Source organism: Antechinus flavipes, chromosome 5 (genome assembly GCF_016432865.1).
Source record: "Antechinus flavipes isolate AdamAnt ecotype Samford, QLD, Australia chromosome 5, AdamAnt_v2, whole genome shotgun sequence".
Lineage (NCBI taxonomy): Eukaryota > Metazoa > Chordata > Mammalia > Dasyuromorphia > Dasyuridae > Antechinus > Antechinus flavipes.
This window is the reverse complement of record NC_067402.1, coordinates 104,381,654-104,394,765: the sequence shown is the minus strand read 5'-3', so window position 1 is coordinate 104,394,765 and position 13,112 is coordinate 104,381,654. Positions and strand designations below refer to the sequence as shown.

At 36.2% G+C, this 13,112-nt stretch overlaps 1 protein-coding gene across 1 annotated transcript in view; it reads right to left on the bottom strand.

Moving 5' to 3' along the window:
* The window catches only part of ATP6V0A4 (ATPase H+ transporting V0 subunit a4), a 45,208-nt gene extending 37,852 nt beyond the window's left edge, over positions 1 to 7,356 (bottom strand). Inside the window, exons 1-3 of the mRNA XM_052001410.1 lie at positions 6,875 to 7,356; positions 4,129 to 4,207; positions 1,273 to 1,367 (exon numbers count right to left, since the gene is read on the bottom strand). Of these exons, the coding sequence (XP_051857370.1) occupies positions 1,273 to 1,367; positions 4,129 to 4,207; positions 6,875 to 6,991 (291 nt within the window). The 5' untranslated portion in view covers positions 6,992 to 7,356. The remainder of the gene's footprint in view (positions 1 to 1,272; positions 1,368 to 4,128; positions 4,208 to 6,874) is intronic.
* Positions 7,357 to 13,112: the final 5,756 nt, after the last annotated feature.

Sequence of the window (13,112 nt, the reverse complement as noted above, 5' to 3'; positions counted from 1 at the left end):
AATATAAAAAGACTGGAAAGGCAGAAAAGGATTAAATTATGAAGGTCTTTGAAGACCAAGCAAAGAAATGATTTTGTATTTGATCTTAGAGGTAATAGGAAGAACCTGAAGTTGATTGAATCGAATGGGGCAGGGGACACAAGGGTGACATGATCAGATCTGAGTTTTGGAAAATCTCTTCGGAGGTTGAAAGAATGAATTAGAGTGAGGAGGGACTTGGCAGGCAGACCCACCACAAACTGTTGCAATAGTCAAGTTAGATGGCTTTTATCTGGAGCCCTCAGCGGCAATATTTTACCTAGGGCAGGTATTGAGGGGTATTGCACACCCTGGGAGTGCAGACTGAGGAAGTGCCCTCAGGAATGAATGACAACACAAGAGTTGAAAGATCAAGGACCAGATATTGAGGATACTGTCAAATCTGCCATTCTTCTTAACTTCACACAGTCAGCCTTAAGCTCACCGTGCATGGAAAACTCCACTCTGTTGAATCTATTCCACTGCATCTCAATTGGAGCCAAGGAGCAGCTAGGTAGTGCAGTGGGACCCGAGTTCAAATCTGACCTAGACACTTAACACTTCCTGGCTGTGTGACCCTGGGCAAGTCACTTAACCCCAACTGCCTCAGCAAAAAAAAAAAAAAAAAAAAACACAATTTGGAGCCTCGATTCATTGTTCCCCTTCTTTTCCTGATACCAAGACCACCAACTCTAGCAGCAGGAGTCAGAATTTCTGGCACCTTACTCCCTGCTTTTTAACTTTCCCATTCTCCCTAAAATACAGATGTGGAGCTTTTTAATGGGTAAACTGTTAAAGGCCACAATATCTTCCTTCTCCACTCCTCCCTTCATTGCTTCTCCAAACTTATTGTCCTTGTCCCAAACTAGAGTCAAATAAATTAATCTGATTTCCTTTCCCATGTTGGGAATGGGGGAAAAGAAGGTGAAAGAGACTTCATTTAATATGGATTCAGTTAATATGCAAAATCATACATTGGCTCTACAGTCAGAGAATCTGGGTTCAAATACTAACTTTGATATTTAATACTGGTGTGGCGTTGGTCAAGTCACAATGTCCTCAAACCTCAGTTTCCTTATCTGCAAATGAACTAGATGGCTGCTAAGGTCCCTTCCAGCCAATCCCTTTATTTCTTAGAAATATACTTGCAAACTTTCCTCAGTTCCTTCAGAAAATGATTCCAGATATCAGTGCTTTAGGGGACAGAAGCACACTATCTGTCTACTTTTTACTGATAGAATACCTTTAACATACCTCAAGATCAATCATTTCTCTAGGTAGTGGGGTCTGCGGGGATTTCTCAGGTACTTGGATCACAATCTCCTCTTTCATCTCATCTTCTAGGAAACCTAATAGGGAAAAAAGACATCATAGAAATTAGGCTAAATGACTATTTCCTTAATCTAGAAAGCTATCTTATTTCTTTAAACTTGGGAAACTGATTTAGGTGCCTTTTCAACATGAAAGGTATCCTCCAGAAATCCTCAGACTCGTCCACTTCTACTACCACCACCTTCAGCCCATGAAAATTCTCTGGACCAACTCACCTGGCCTGCTCAGCCCTTTGCTGTTTCTGAGAACCCACCCGCAATTCCTCCCTCTTCTAATCGCTAGACTGAGTAGTCTAAGGATATTGCCATTGAGAACATCCCTGTGGGTTGAATCCTCATAAACAGCTTATTCCATCTCTTTCTATGACTCCCGACCTTTTCTGGACAACCATAATAGAGAAGATGGTGCAATGAATCAATCATCAAACATTTGGTTCTTATGAATGCTTTTATGTGCTAGAGACAGGATACAATGAAGGAAAAAACCAATGTTTATTCTCGAGAGGACTGTATTCTAATAAGGTAGAAAACATATAAATAACCAAATACACATAAGATATACATACAGAGTAAATGAAAAATAATCTAAGAAGAGAAGGCACTAATAACAAGGGAGACTGGGAAGGTAAACTAAGTCTTAAAGGAAATCATGGAAGTGCTGATCACAGCAACTAAATACATGTCACTTATTGAACAGAAGAATCATCTTAGTAACACACAAGATTTCTATTTTATTTAAAGGCACCAGGATGGCATAGTGGATAGAGAGATAGATCTGGAGTTAAGAAGAGTTCAAATCTAGCCTCAGACACTAACTGAGTGACACAGGAGAAGCCACTGAACCTTTGTTCACCTTAGTTTTTTCATCTGCAAAATGGGGATAATAATAGCAACTACCTCCCCCTAGCATAATGAGGATCAAATGAGATAATATTGTTAAAGTTATGTAAATTGATAGCTATTTATGTTTTATAGCTGGTTATTATGCTGACACAAACAGATACCAGATGAAAGGTTTCATATTGTGGTCATAGGGCTCAGATTAGGGGAAGTAGAAGGAGGTTTCCTCCATTCTTATTCCCAATCTTTTCTCTATTGTCATTCATTGCAAAGGCAAGTCCTTTCACTGCATTATAACAGCCTGGAAAATGCTCAGAGATAGAAATGGAGGCAGAGCTAAATCGAGTTGTTTTAATTAACCAAAGAAAGTTAAGACATCAATCAGTTAGCATTTATCAAGCACCCACTATGGGCCAAGCAATTTTAAAAAAGACAAAAAACAAAATCTTTATTTTTTGTCTTCCCCATTGGACTGTGAGTTCCTTGGAGGCAGGAACTCTTTTCCTTCTTTTTATATACTAAGAGCTCAGTATAGTTTGACAAATAGCAATTTCTTGAATTTATTGATAAGGCTGAATTTCAGGCCCACAAAGTCTTCCAAAGTTTAAAGAAGAGAATAAATAAAATAGCCCTGAGGTTGGAGCAGAGACAATTAGAACGCACTTCTCCTTACTCTCAACTTAAGGGCTGTTAAGATACAGAAATCAATTCAACAAGCATTTAATGAATTTCCATAATGTGACAGGCATTGGGAATGCCTAAAATGTGACAAAACACTGGACTTCAATCAGAAGCAATTATTATGGGTTCTTACTCTTTTTTTTCTTTGTTTCATGTGCCCCTTTGGAAATCTGGTAAAATTTATGGACTCCATAATGATGTTTGCTTTATTTCTAAAAATTCATAACTAAAGGAAATATTATTCTTTAGTTAGAGGTTGGTGAAAATAATGTTATTTTGTTCCTATCCAAATTCACAGACCCTTCCTTCAAAATATGAGGAGTCCATAAACCCCAGGTTAAGAAACCCTAAGAAGAATCATTTTAGTAAGCTTTAGAGAAATGTAGAGATTCTATTAAGCATGTCTATTGCTGTGGACATTAAACTGTAAAATCTTGTGTCTATTTTTGGTGACTGCATTGCAGACTTTTTTTAAAATCTGGGAAATATTGTGTGGTTGTTGAGTTGTTTCTGACTCTATTACTTATCCCTAATTTGGGGTTTAAAGATCTAAAATGGTGCAAAGGATAAAAAGAATTAAAACTTTTTTATTTTAGAAAAATGGAAGCTAAGATCGAATATGAAACAATAAAGAGTGTAGTTTTAAGGGGTGTTTTCCTTAAAAGCACACTCTTTATTGTTTCATATTCGGTGTAGTTTTAAGGAAAACACCCCTTTATAAACACAACAATAGTGTCCACTTATGGGAAAGTGCTTTAAAATACTCTGAGGTATGTGGTGCGATTTCCATTTTACATATGAAGAAACTGAGGTTCATAGAAATTAAAATTTTTCTTTGGGGTGACTCAAGTATTAAGTGTGAAGGTTAGAATTTGAATCTAAACCACTTACTCCAAAATCCATGATCTTTCTTCATCATACCATTTCTACTCTCATGGAAAGAGTGGCAATGGACTGAAATTGGAAATGGATCCAAGAATGATTTTGATAAATTTGATAAATTCAGATGATGATTGATTCACAATGGATTCATAGAGGAGAGTTTGGGTGTTTATGATTGATCCTGAAACTCGAGAGTAGAGAAACTCCACTTATTCTATAAACTGAATTTTGTGTGAGTGTCAGAAACAAAAGATTAGATAAGGACACATGAGGTAACTGGTGTTCTGTTGTTAAAATTGTATGAGTTCCCTTTTGTCCCCGTTTCTTGGCCACTGACCAAAGAATTCCCTCAGATATTAGCAAATAGCTGACTTACGGAGGATTCTCTCCAATGATTCACACCTTCGGACTTCATTCACAAATTTTCGTTGGAAGCTGTTCACGTTTGCATTGAGCTAAGAAAAAAAAAAGAATGCATTAGTAATGTCTACAATCATCTTCTGCTCTTTTGTTTATTCTTTTTCTTTATTTCAAAAAACTCTGAAAAAAAAAACTGAGAAAATTATATAGGATAGGTATGTGACTGGCACAGTTACACTTTCCACACTCCTCAAGGACTTCTATCTACCCCAAACCTCACAAAGAGTTAAATATATTTCACTTCCAAGCGTTCCTTAAGTGTGACTTCATTTGCTGAACTGAGCCTGTACCATACTCAGTAAAATGGAAAACCCAAAGCTTAGATGACACCTGGTGTGACCTTGATCATTGTGAAGGGGGAAGAGGAAGGAGATTTGACACACCCACTAAAAGAAAACTTGAAATTCCACTACAGTGAGAATACAAGAAAGTAGCAAGAATACACTATAATCTAACAGTGCACCTTAACATAAATATTTATGCAAAATTTTTTTATATTTTGTTATTTCACTTGATTCTAACAATTCTGTCAGTAGGTCAGTAAGCATTTATTAATCATCTATTACGGGGTACTGTCCTAAGCACCGGGGATACAAAGAAAGTCAAAAGCCAGTCTGCCTCAAGGAACTCAGTCTAAAAGAGATAACATGAAAAATAACTATACAAATAAGCTATATAGAAGACAAATAGGAAGTGACCATAGACACTCTCTGAATTCCAGATATTATCTCCACCCCGGAAAAAGCCTAATTCTTCAAACTCAGTCTAGATTTCAGTCTTGGGTATTATTGTTGTTGCTGTTGGCTGACACAGAAGAAGTCTGGGATAATGAATAAAGAAGTTGATCTACAAATTAGGATGACCTAGGTTGGAGTACACTCTGACACATATTTGCTTTGTAACCATAAGTAATTCATTTAAACTTTTCTTGCCTCAGTCAACTCTGTCAGACTGACCATAATAATATAAATGTTTGATTAACCCAAAGATCCAAGCTTTCAGGGAAAGAACTCAATAAAAAAAAAAAAAATACCATTTAGGAAAAAAATATTATAACATGGGGCACTTTTACTTTTGGAGGCATCTCATAAAGATTGAATTTAGGATTAAAAAACTAAGGTTTGAACTCTACTGGCTATATGACTGTGGGCAACACATTTAGGGTTTTTCTTCTTCAATAAAATAGATTACATACTTGTACACCAGTTGAAAACTTTAAAGTGTGACTTGTGTCAGCAACTATCATTACTTATTATTAGCTCTTAATTTCATTCCTCATTCATTCCTGTGAGTAAAAAAAATCTAGAAAGGGGAAAATGAAGGTCCAGAAAATTATTTTCAAAGTTCCAAATTGTTGGCAGTAATAACTAAAATGAGAATCCAAGACATCTTATTCCCAATTCACCATTCATTCCACTACATTTCATTCTGCCTTCCTATGCCAGTTAGGTTGACTGCCTATTTTCAAAAAATTGTTATGGAACCAGGAAACCTAGGTTTCAATCCTAACACTGTCACATCAGTTTCCTCATCTCTAAAATGAGATAGACAAGTATAATAGAAAGAACATTGGATTTGTTGTCAGCAATGACCTGGGTTCAAATTCCACATAAAACTTACTATGGAGAAATCATTTACCATTCTTGAGTTTTATCATCCATAAAATGGGATTAAAAAGAACTGCATTGCATATCTCCTGGAGACTTTTGTAAGAATAAAATGAAATAAATATGAAGTGATTTGCTGTTATTGTTGTGTATGATACCTTAAAACCAGGCTAATTGTATGTTTAGCATCTTAAGTCTAATTTATTCCTTAAAGGTTATGTAGTCCCTAATTACAGAGAAAAAAAAAAAAAAGAAACAATTTCAGGTTTATAACTGGTAGAAAGAAATTACAACTGCCAAAAAGAGTAAAAAGCAAAGATTTGCTTTTCATAGGTACATCTTTAAGACATACAGTAGACTGAAAGGAAGGGGGATTAGATTTCAAAAGATAATTGAAAAAAAATCACATCAGATTAAGTTGTAAAACTAAGATATGATGATGGGGGAGTGGGATTTACAACCATCAGGTGGAGCTTGTAAAAATTCTTTTATCTCTGATCAGTTCCTTATCTCAGTAGAAATAGGAATCTCAGCTAATTTAGTGCAATGTGTGCAAGAGTTGCATGTTTAACATATATTGGATAGCTAGCTACCTAGGAAAGGGGAATAAAGGGAAGAGAGGGAGAAGTTTGGAGCACAGAGTTTTGCAAGGGTGAATGTTGAAAACTACTTTTGCATGTATTTTGAAAATAAAAAGCTCGGGGCAGCAAGGTGGTGTGGATAGAGCACTAGCCCTGAAGTCAGGAAGACCCAAGTTCAAATTTGGTCTCAGACACTCAACACTTCCTAACTGTATGACCCTGGGCAAGTCACTTAATCCCAATTGCCTCAGCAAAAAAAAAAAAAAAAAAAAGCCATTATTTGAAAAAAAATTAACACATCATCAGAAAAATCTCACTCAGTTAGAAATAAAAATGGCTATGCTAGAAGGACCCAAATTTAAAAAAAAAATCAAAGAAAAACTCATAACAAGGATGGCAGGAGGAAACTTTTATAAACCTTGAGATACGATATAGAAACAAAAGTCGTTAATAGAGAATAACAGTAATTCTCTGGTCCTCACTCCATTATGACTCCAAATGATATTGTACTTACATCTTTAAATTGAACCAATCCCAATTCCCCAAGTTCTGCCACACAACAGTATGCAGCTTCAGCCTGCAGAAACAGCTGGGATAAGGACATCTCTTCACTTCGAAACACAGACGCCATGGTGACTCAGTATTGGCCTGAAAGAAAAGGAGAAAGGCATTATTTTTTTTCATTTTTTAGTATTTTATTTTTTCTAATTATTTGTAGATAGTTTTCAGCATTCACTTTTATAAGATTTTTGATTTCCCCAAAAAATTTTCCTTCCTCTCTTCTCTCCTTTCTCCCCAAGAGAACAAGCAATCTGATGTAGGTTATATGTGTACAATGATTTTAAACATATTTCCAATAGTCATGTTTAAAAGAAAAATAAACACAAAAGGGGAAAACCACAAGAAAGAAAAAAAAGTAAAAATAGCTTGTTTCAATCTGCATTGTCTCCATAGTTTTCTCTAGATGCAGATGGCATTTCCATCTCAAGTGTATTAGAATTGTCTTAGATCACCATACTGTTAAAAAGAGCTAAGTTTGTCATAGGTGATCATCACTTAATCTTGTTGTTAATACTGGTTGTTATCTTGGTCCTGCCAACTTCATTCAGCATCATTTCATTCATGTAAGCCTTTCCAGGTCATTCTGATATTACCCTACTCATCACTTCTTATAGAACTTATATTCCATTGCATTCATAAACTATAAATTAATCAGTCATTTCTCACTTGATGGGCATCTACTCAATTTCTAATTCTTTGTCACCATAACAACAAACTTTTTGCACATATGGGTCCTTTCCCCTTTTTTATTTTCTCTTTGGGATACAGATGCAATAGATACACTACTGGGTCAAAGTTTTATATCAGTTTTATAGCCGTTTGGGCATAGTTCTAAATTTTTCTCCAGAATGGCTGGTCATTTCACAACTCCATCAAGAATGCATTAATATACCCCAGTTTTCCCAAATCCCCTCCAATACTGATCATTATCTTTTCCTGTCATTTTAGCCAATCTAATAAGTATAAGGAGGTACCTCAGAATTGTTTTAATTTACATTTTTCTTATCAATAGTGATTTAGAATATTATATAAATTGTGCATACCCTTTAATCCAGCAATGTTACTACTAAGATTGTACCCCAAAGAGATCATTAAAAAGGGAAAAGGACCCACAGATGCAAAAATGTTTGTAGCAGCCCATTTTATAATGTCAAGGAACTGGAAATTGAATGTATGCCCATCATTGGAGAATGACTGAATAAGTTAGGGTATATGAATGTAATGGAATATTATTGTTCTATAAGAAATGATGAGCAGGATGATTTCAGAAATGCCTAGAAAGATTTGAGTGAACTGTTGCTAAATGAAATGAGTGAAACCAAGAGAACATCATACATAGCCACAAGAAGATTAAGTGATGATCAACTGTGATGGACTTGACTTATTAAGAATAGGAAACTTCTTTTGATTTTAGTTTTCTTATACCATTAAATTGTCAATGCTTTAAAGATAGAAATTGTCTTTTGTTCTTTTTGTATCTTTAGAGCTTCGTATAGTGTCTGGGAAATAATAAATGTTTAATAAATGCTTATTGACTTGACTTACATGCTGGAATTTAGATAAGCTGGGTGTAAGAGTGGCCAAAGGCACTTAATAAATGTTTATTGATTGATTGATTATCCTTAGCACATAGTGCACAATGTATTATAGATAGCAGATATGAATTCATATTTCCATCAGAAAAAATCTTCCTTATTTATAGACCTAATCATTCAATGAAAACCCTAGTACCTTACATTTATTGCTTACCATATAAAGTACAAGTCATTTTGCCTAGGCTTTAAATTCCTCCACTATATGGCAATATGAAATTTCACATTTTTTCTTTCTTCTTCATCACATACACTCATACACACACACATCTTAAACACATCTGGTGCTTTTCTCTCAGTGGTTTTTGGCTCATATTATTTTCTTTACAAATTCTCTTACCCCTTTTCTCCCTGATAAAATCCTTCCAAAGGGAATTGGAAAGAAAGGATATTATATTCAGGTATTTTTTATTATTCAGTAATTCCAGTCTAACTCTTCATGGGGTCATGAAGATGGGGATTTTCTTGGCAAAGAAGTTGGAGTGGTTGGTCATATCTTTCTCCAGCTCCTTTTACAGAATGAGGAAACTGAGGCAAATTAGCTTAAATTTCCCAGAGTGACACAGCTTTAGTGTTTTAGGCTGGTTCTGAGTTCAGGTTTTCCTAATTCTAGGTCCAGTGCTCTATCCACTGCAAAACACTCCAGTATCTTTGCCAGGAAAACCCCAAATGAGATGAGGAAGAATCAGAAATGCTTGAAATTTAGCAGCTACATCTATATTCCAAGTCTTTTAGAGAAAGCAAAAGTCCCCTTGCTTCTCCCTTTCCCCAAGATTATGACTAGAGGCTCTGTTCCTAAACACCTATCCTTTGGGCGTTTTCCCAAAGTAAGTGACAAAAATAGCTACATTTCCCCCCGGGGAGTACTTTGGTGTTCTAAACCTGTATTGGAATAAATCACATTCAGGAATAAGATACCAAAATAGTAGGCAAGCTTTCTCTGAAGGGATTGCTTAAAATGAGATCGGTAAGGAGTATTCTTTACAAACTTTGTGTGCTTGGGAAAATTGAGCACAACCAGAATTAAAACCAAAGCACACACCTGGGCTGTCTCTGTGTCTGAATTAGAGTAGACACACACACACACACACACACACACACACACACACACACACACACACGCCAAGCCAGAATGGAATTACCTACTGGGTCGGGGTGTAAACTGGAAGACCAGGATTTTCTCTTGCCTCTGTTTATATTCCCAAAATTCAGCACAGTGCACAGCACATAGTAATTGACTAAAAAAGTTTATTGATTAATCTTTCTGTGATTCCTGAAAGGGAAGTGCTATGATTTGTCGCCACTTATGGGAAATTGAGATTACAGAGAAAATTGAGATTGAGAGACAGAGATTAAGTGTGTTGTCCAAGTGTGAACTGAAATCCTTGTTCTCTACTATATCATCTAACTTCACTTAGCAAAATCTGTTAATTTATCAGTGGTTCTTCAAGCAGTGATGTGGCCAGTTGTCCCCATTCCATTCCTGTTTATTTGTGATGTTATGAGTGTCTAGCTTACATATAAATTTCTGGTGTAAAAAGCATCCTTATATATTGACCATTATGCCCTGTCCCAAGGATCAGGATCTCTACTTTATTGTCTTAGAAACTGAAAAACAAAATCATAGTGCCAGAAGTTGCCGAGGTCCATATAGAAATTCCTCAGTGTTGGAGAGGCTTGGGAACCTCAGATCTCTAATGAGGTGAAAAGTGGATCTGCAAGGAGGGCTATAATTACATCTGAAATATCTCCATGTTACTGGAGCTGGTCACCTTCCCAATATTCCTGCATGAACACCTGCCAGCAGAGGAAGCTGACCACAGCCTTGAAGACCTGGAGCCTATGACTAGCATAAAACTACTCAGTTTTATATAATAAAACCTGTTTTTTTCCCACTTATTTCAGGATGCTTACTTGGGCAAGTCCAGCTCGGTTTAGCAAACGAGTTTATAGTAATTGTCCAGGCTGCAGACCTCCCAAGAGACTAAGGGAAAGGACAGAGTCCACATTCTCAGTACCTCTGGGATGGTAACCAACTAAGAGGCCTTTGAGATTAAAGTAATTTAGTACTCTATGAAGCTTTGAAGTTTCCTTTAATGCTCAATTAATATCTCCTTGGGCAACAGGGCTTAGTTCTAAAAAAACAAAACAAAACAACCAAAAAAAACCAACAACAACAACAACAACAACAACCATTTTTAGGAAGGAGGCTAAGGTTTAAATTTTATTTTTGTTTCTTTTTTAAAAAATAAGTTTTTTTTCTTCTAAACATAGTTCCACATTTATCATGCTGCACAAGAAAACTCAGATCAAAAAAGGAAAAAAATGAGAAAAAAAGAATAAGCAAACATAGTTCCACATTTATCATGCTGCACTAGAAAACTCAGATCAAAAAAGGAAAAAAATGAGAAAAAAAGAATAAGCAAACAATGACCAAAAAAAAAAAAAAAAAAAAGGTGAAAATACTACATTATGATCCACATTTAGTCCCCATACTCCTTTCTCTGAATGCAGATAGCTCTCTCAATCACAAGATCACTGGAACAGGTCTGAATCACCTCAAAGTTGAAATCACAGTTGATGATCACATAATCTTGTTGTTGCTGTATAACAGTTACTGTGTACAGTATTCTCTTGGTTCTACTCACTTCACTTAGCATCAGTTCATGTAAGCCTCTCCAAGTGTCTCTGAAATCAGCCTGCTTATCAATTCTAATAGGACAATAATATTATGTTACATTCATATATCATAATTCAACCATTCCCCAACTGATGGCCATCCAATTGGTTTCTAATTCCTTGCCACTACAAAACGAACTGCTACAAATATTTTTGCACATGTGGATGCTTTTCCCTTTTTAATAATCTCTTTAGGATACAGACTCAGTAGAGACACTGCTGGATCAAAGTTTTATAACTTTTGGGGCATAGTTTGAAATTGCTCTCCAGAATGGTTGGCTCTACTCCACCCCAGTTCCCACATCCCCTCCAATATTAATCATTATCTTTTCCTGTATCTTAGCCAACCTGAGTGGTATGAAGTGGTACCTCAGGGTTGTCTTAATTTTCATTTCTGTAATCAATAGTGATTTAGAACATTTTTATATGACTAGTATTCTGATAAATTTGAGTCAATTCTCTATATCAAAAAATGAGTTTTTTATCTACATCTTTTTAGGGTTTTATATAAACACGATTTTCTCCAGTACCTTTACCAAAATTCTCTACTAGTACCCTAGGGTGTCAATCTAGATAACATAAGTATGTATGTGTTTGTATATGTAGGTACACATGACAAAAAGGGGAGAAATCCATAAAACTGATCAATACACTTATAAAGGGATAGGATAGGAGTGTTTCCTTATAATAAATGCAATTTTATAACATTCCCTTTTGTGATTGTTCTTTTCTTTTACAGTATTGCAGTCATTGTATACATTGTTTTTTTTTTTTTTTTTTTTTTTTTTGGTTCTGCTCACTTTGTTTTGTATCAATTCATGTGGATCTTTCCATTTTTCTCTATACTTTTCATATTCAGCAGATGACAGCCAATCCATCACATTCAATACTATAATTTGGTTAGCCTCTCTCTAATTAAGGAGCATTCTTGTTTCCTTTTTTTACCCCACTGAAATCTCCCCAAAAGGAGGCGTCTAAGTGACTCAGCCCAAGAAAATCCCAAGGACAGTATGGTTCACCAGGTCACGAAAAGTTGGACACAACTGAACAACTCAATGATCTGGACAATCTGTCAAAATCCTAGGAAAGGTGGACAATAGAGTAAGCCCTCCTTCTACAAAGGCACAAAAAAAGCTGGTTTATGATTGAACTCTCACCCTTAAACCCAGCCACCTGACTTCCACTTTCTTCACTACCTAATCTGCTAAACCTTCAACTCCCAAGCAAGGAGTGAGGAGAAGGAATGAATGAGGAGGGAGACAAAGCCTCCCTGAACTTTCTTTAGGGACTCCTACTTCCAATTGCCTTGATAACAAAGCTGTTTTAGGGGATCAGAATGGCCTTTTAGATAGAAGGTCATAGAGATTTGATCTGATCTCCCAGCCATTGCTATGAGTTAGGAGAATGAGAAAAGCTATTTTTTAGGTGGCTTGCGAAATCACTTTGCTCATACTAACAACACAGCTTAACAGTAAAAATAACCAAGAGAAATGTCATTGCTCTGATCACCTGACAGTGCCGCCCAGAACTGGATCGTAGCGTTGAACTGGTTTCTAGAGAAACTAAGAAGTCTCCATCATCATCCCTCCCAACATCTAAGGATATAATTCCCAATTCGACTCACTAGCCATGGGAGAGGTAGGGAGCTATGGGATTTCCCCACTTCAGGAACAGCAGCATAGGTAAAATTAGTAACCTGCCAGTAGAATAAAACAGCCCCCACCACAATCGGTACTATCACTGAAGATATTAGGGACTTCAGAACTGGGGGGAAAGGAATAGTGGATTTATTCTCTGGGAGTGTCTGGCTCTGTGAAAATGTGCTCTTGGATTTTACACCAGCTGCAGACTCCCTGAACAAGATGGGATGAGGCTGTCAAGTTTTATTTATTATGTGGGGAGCATCCCCACCTATCTAAA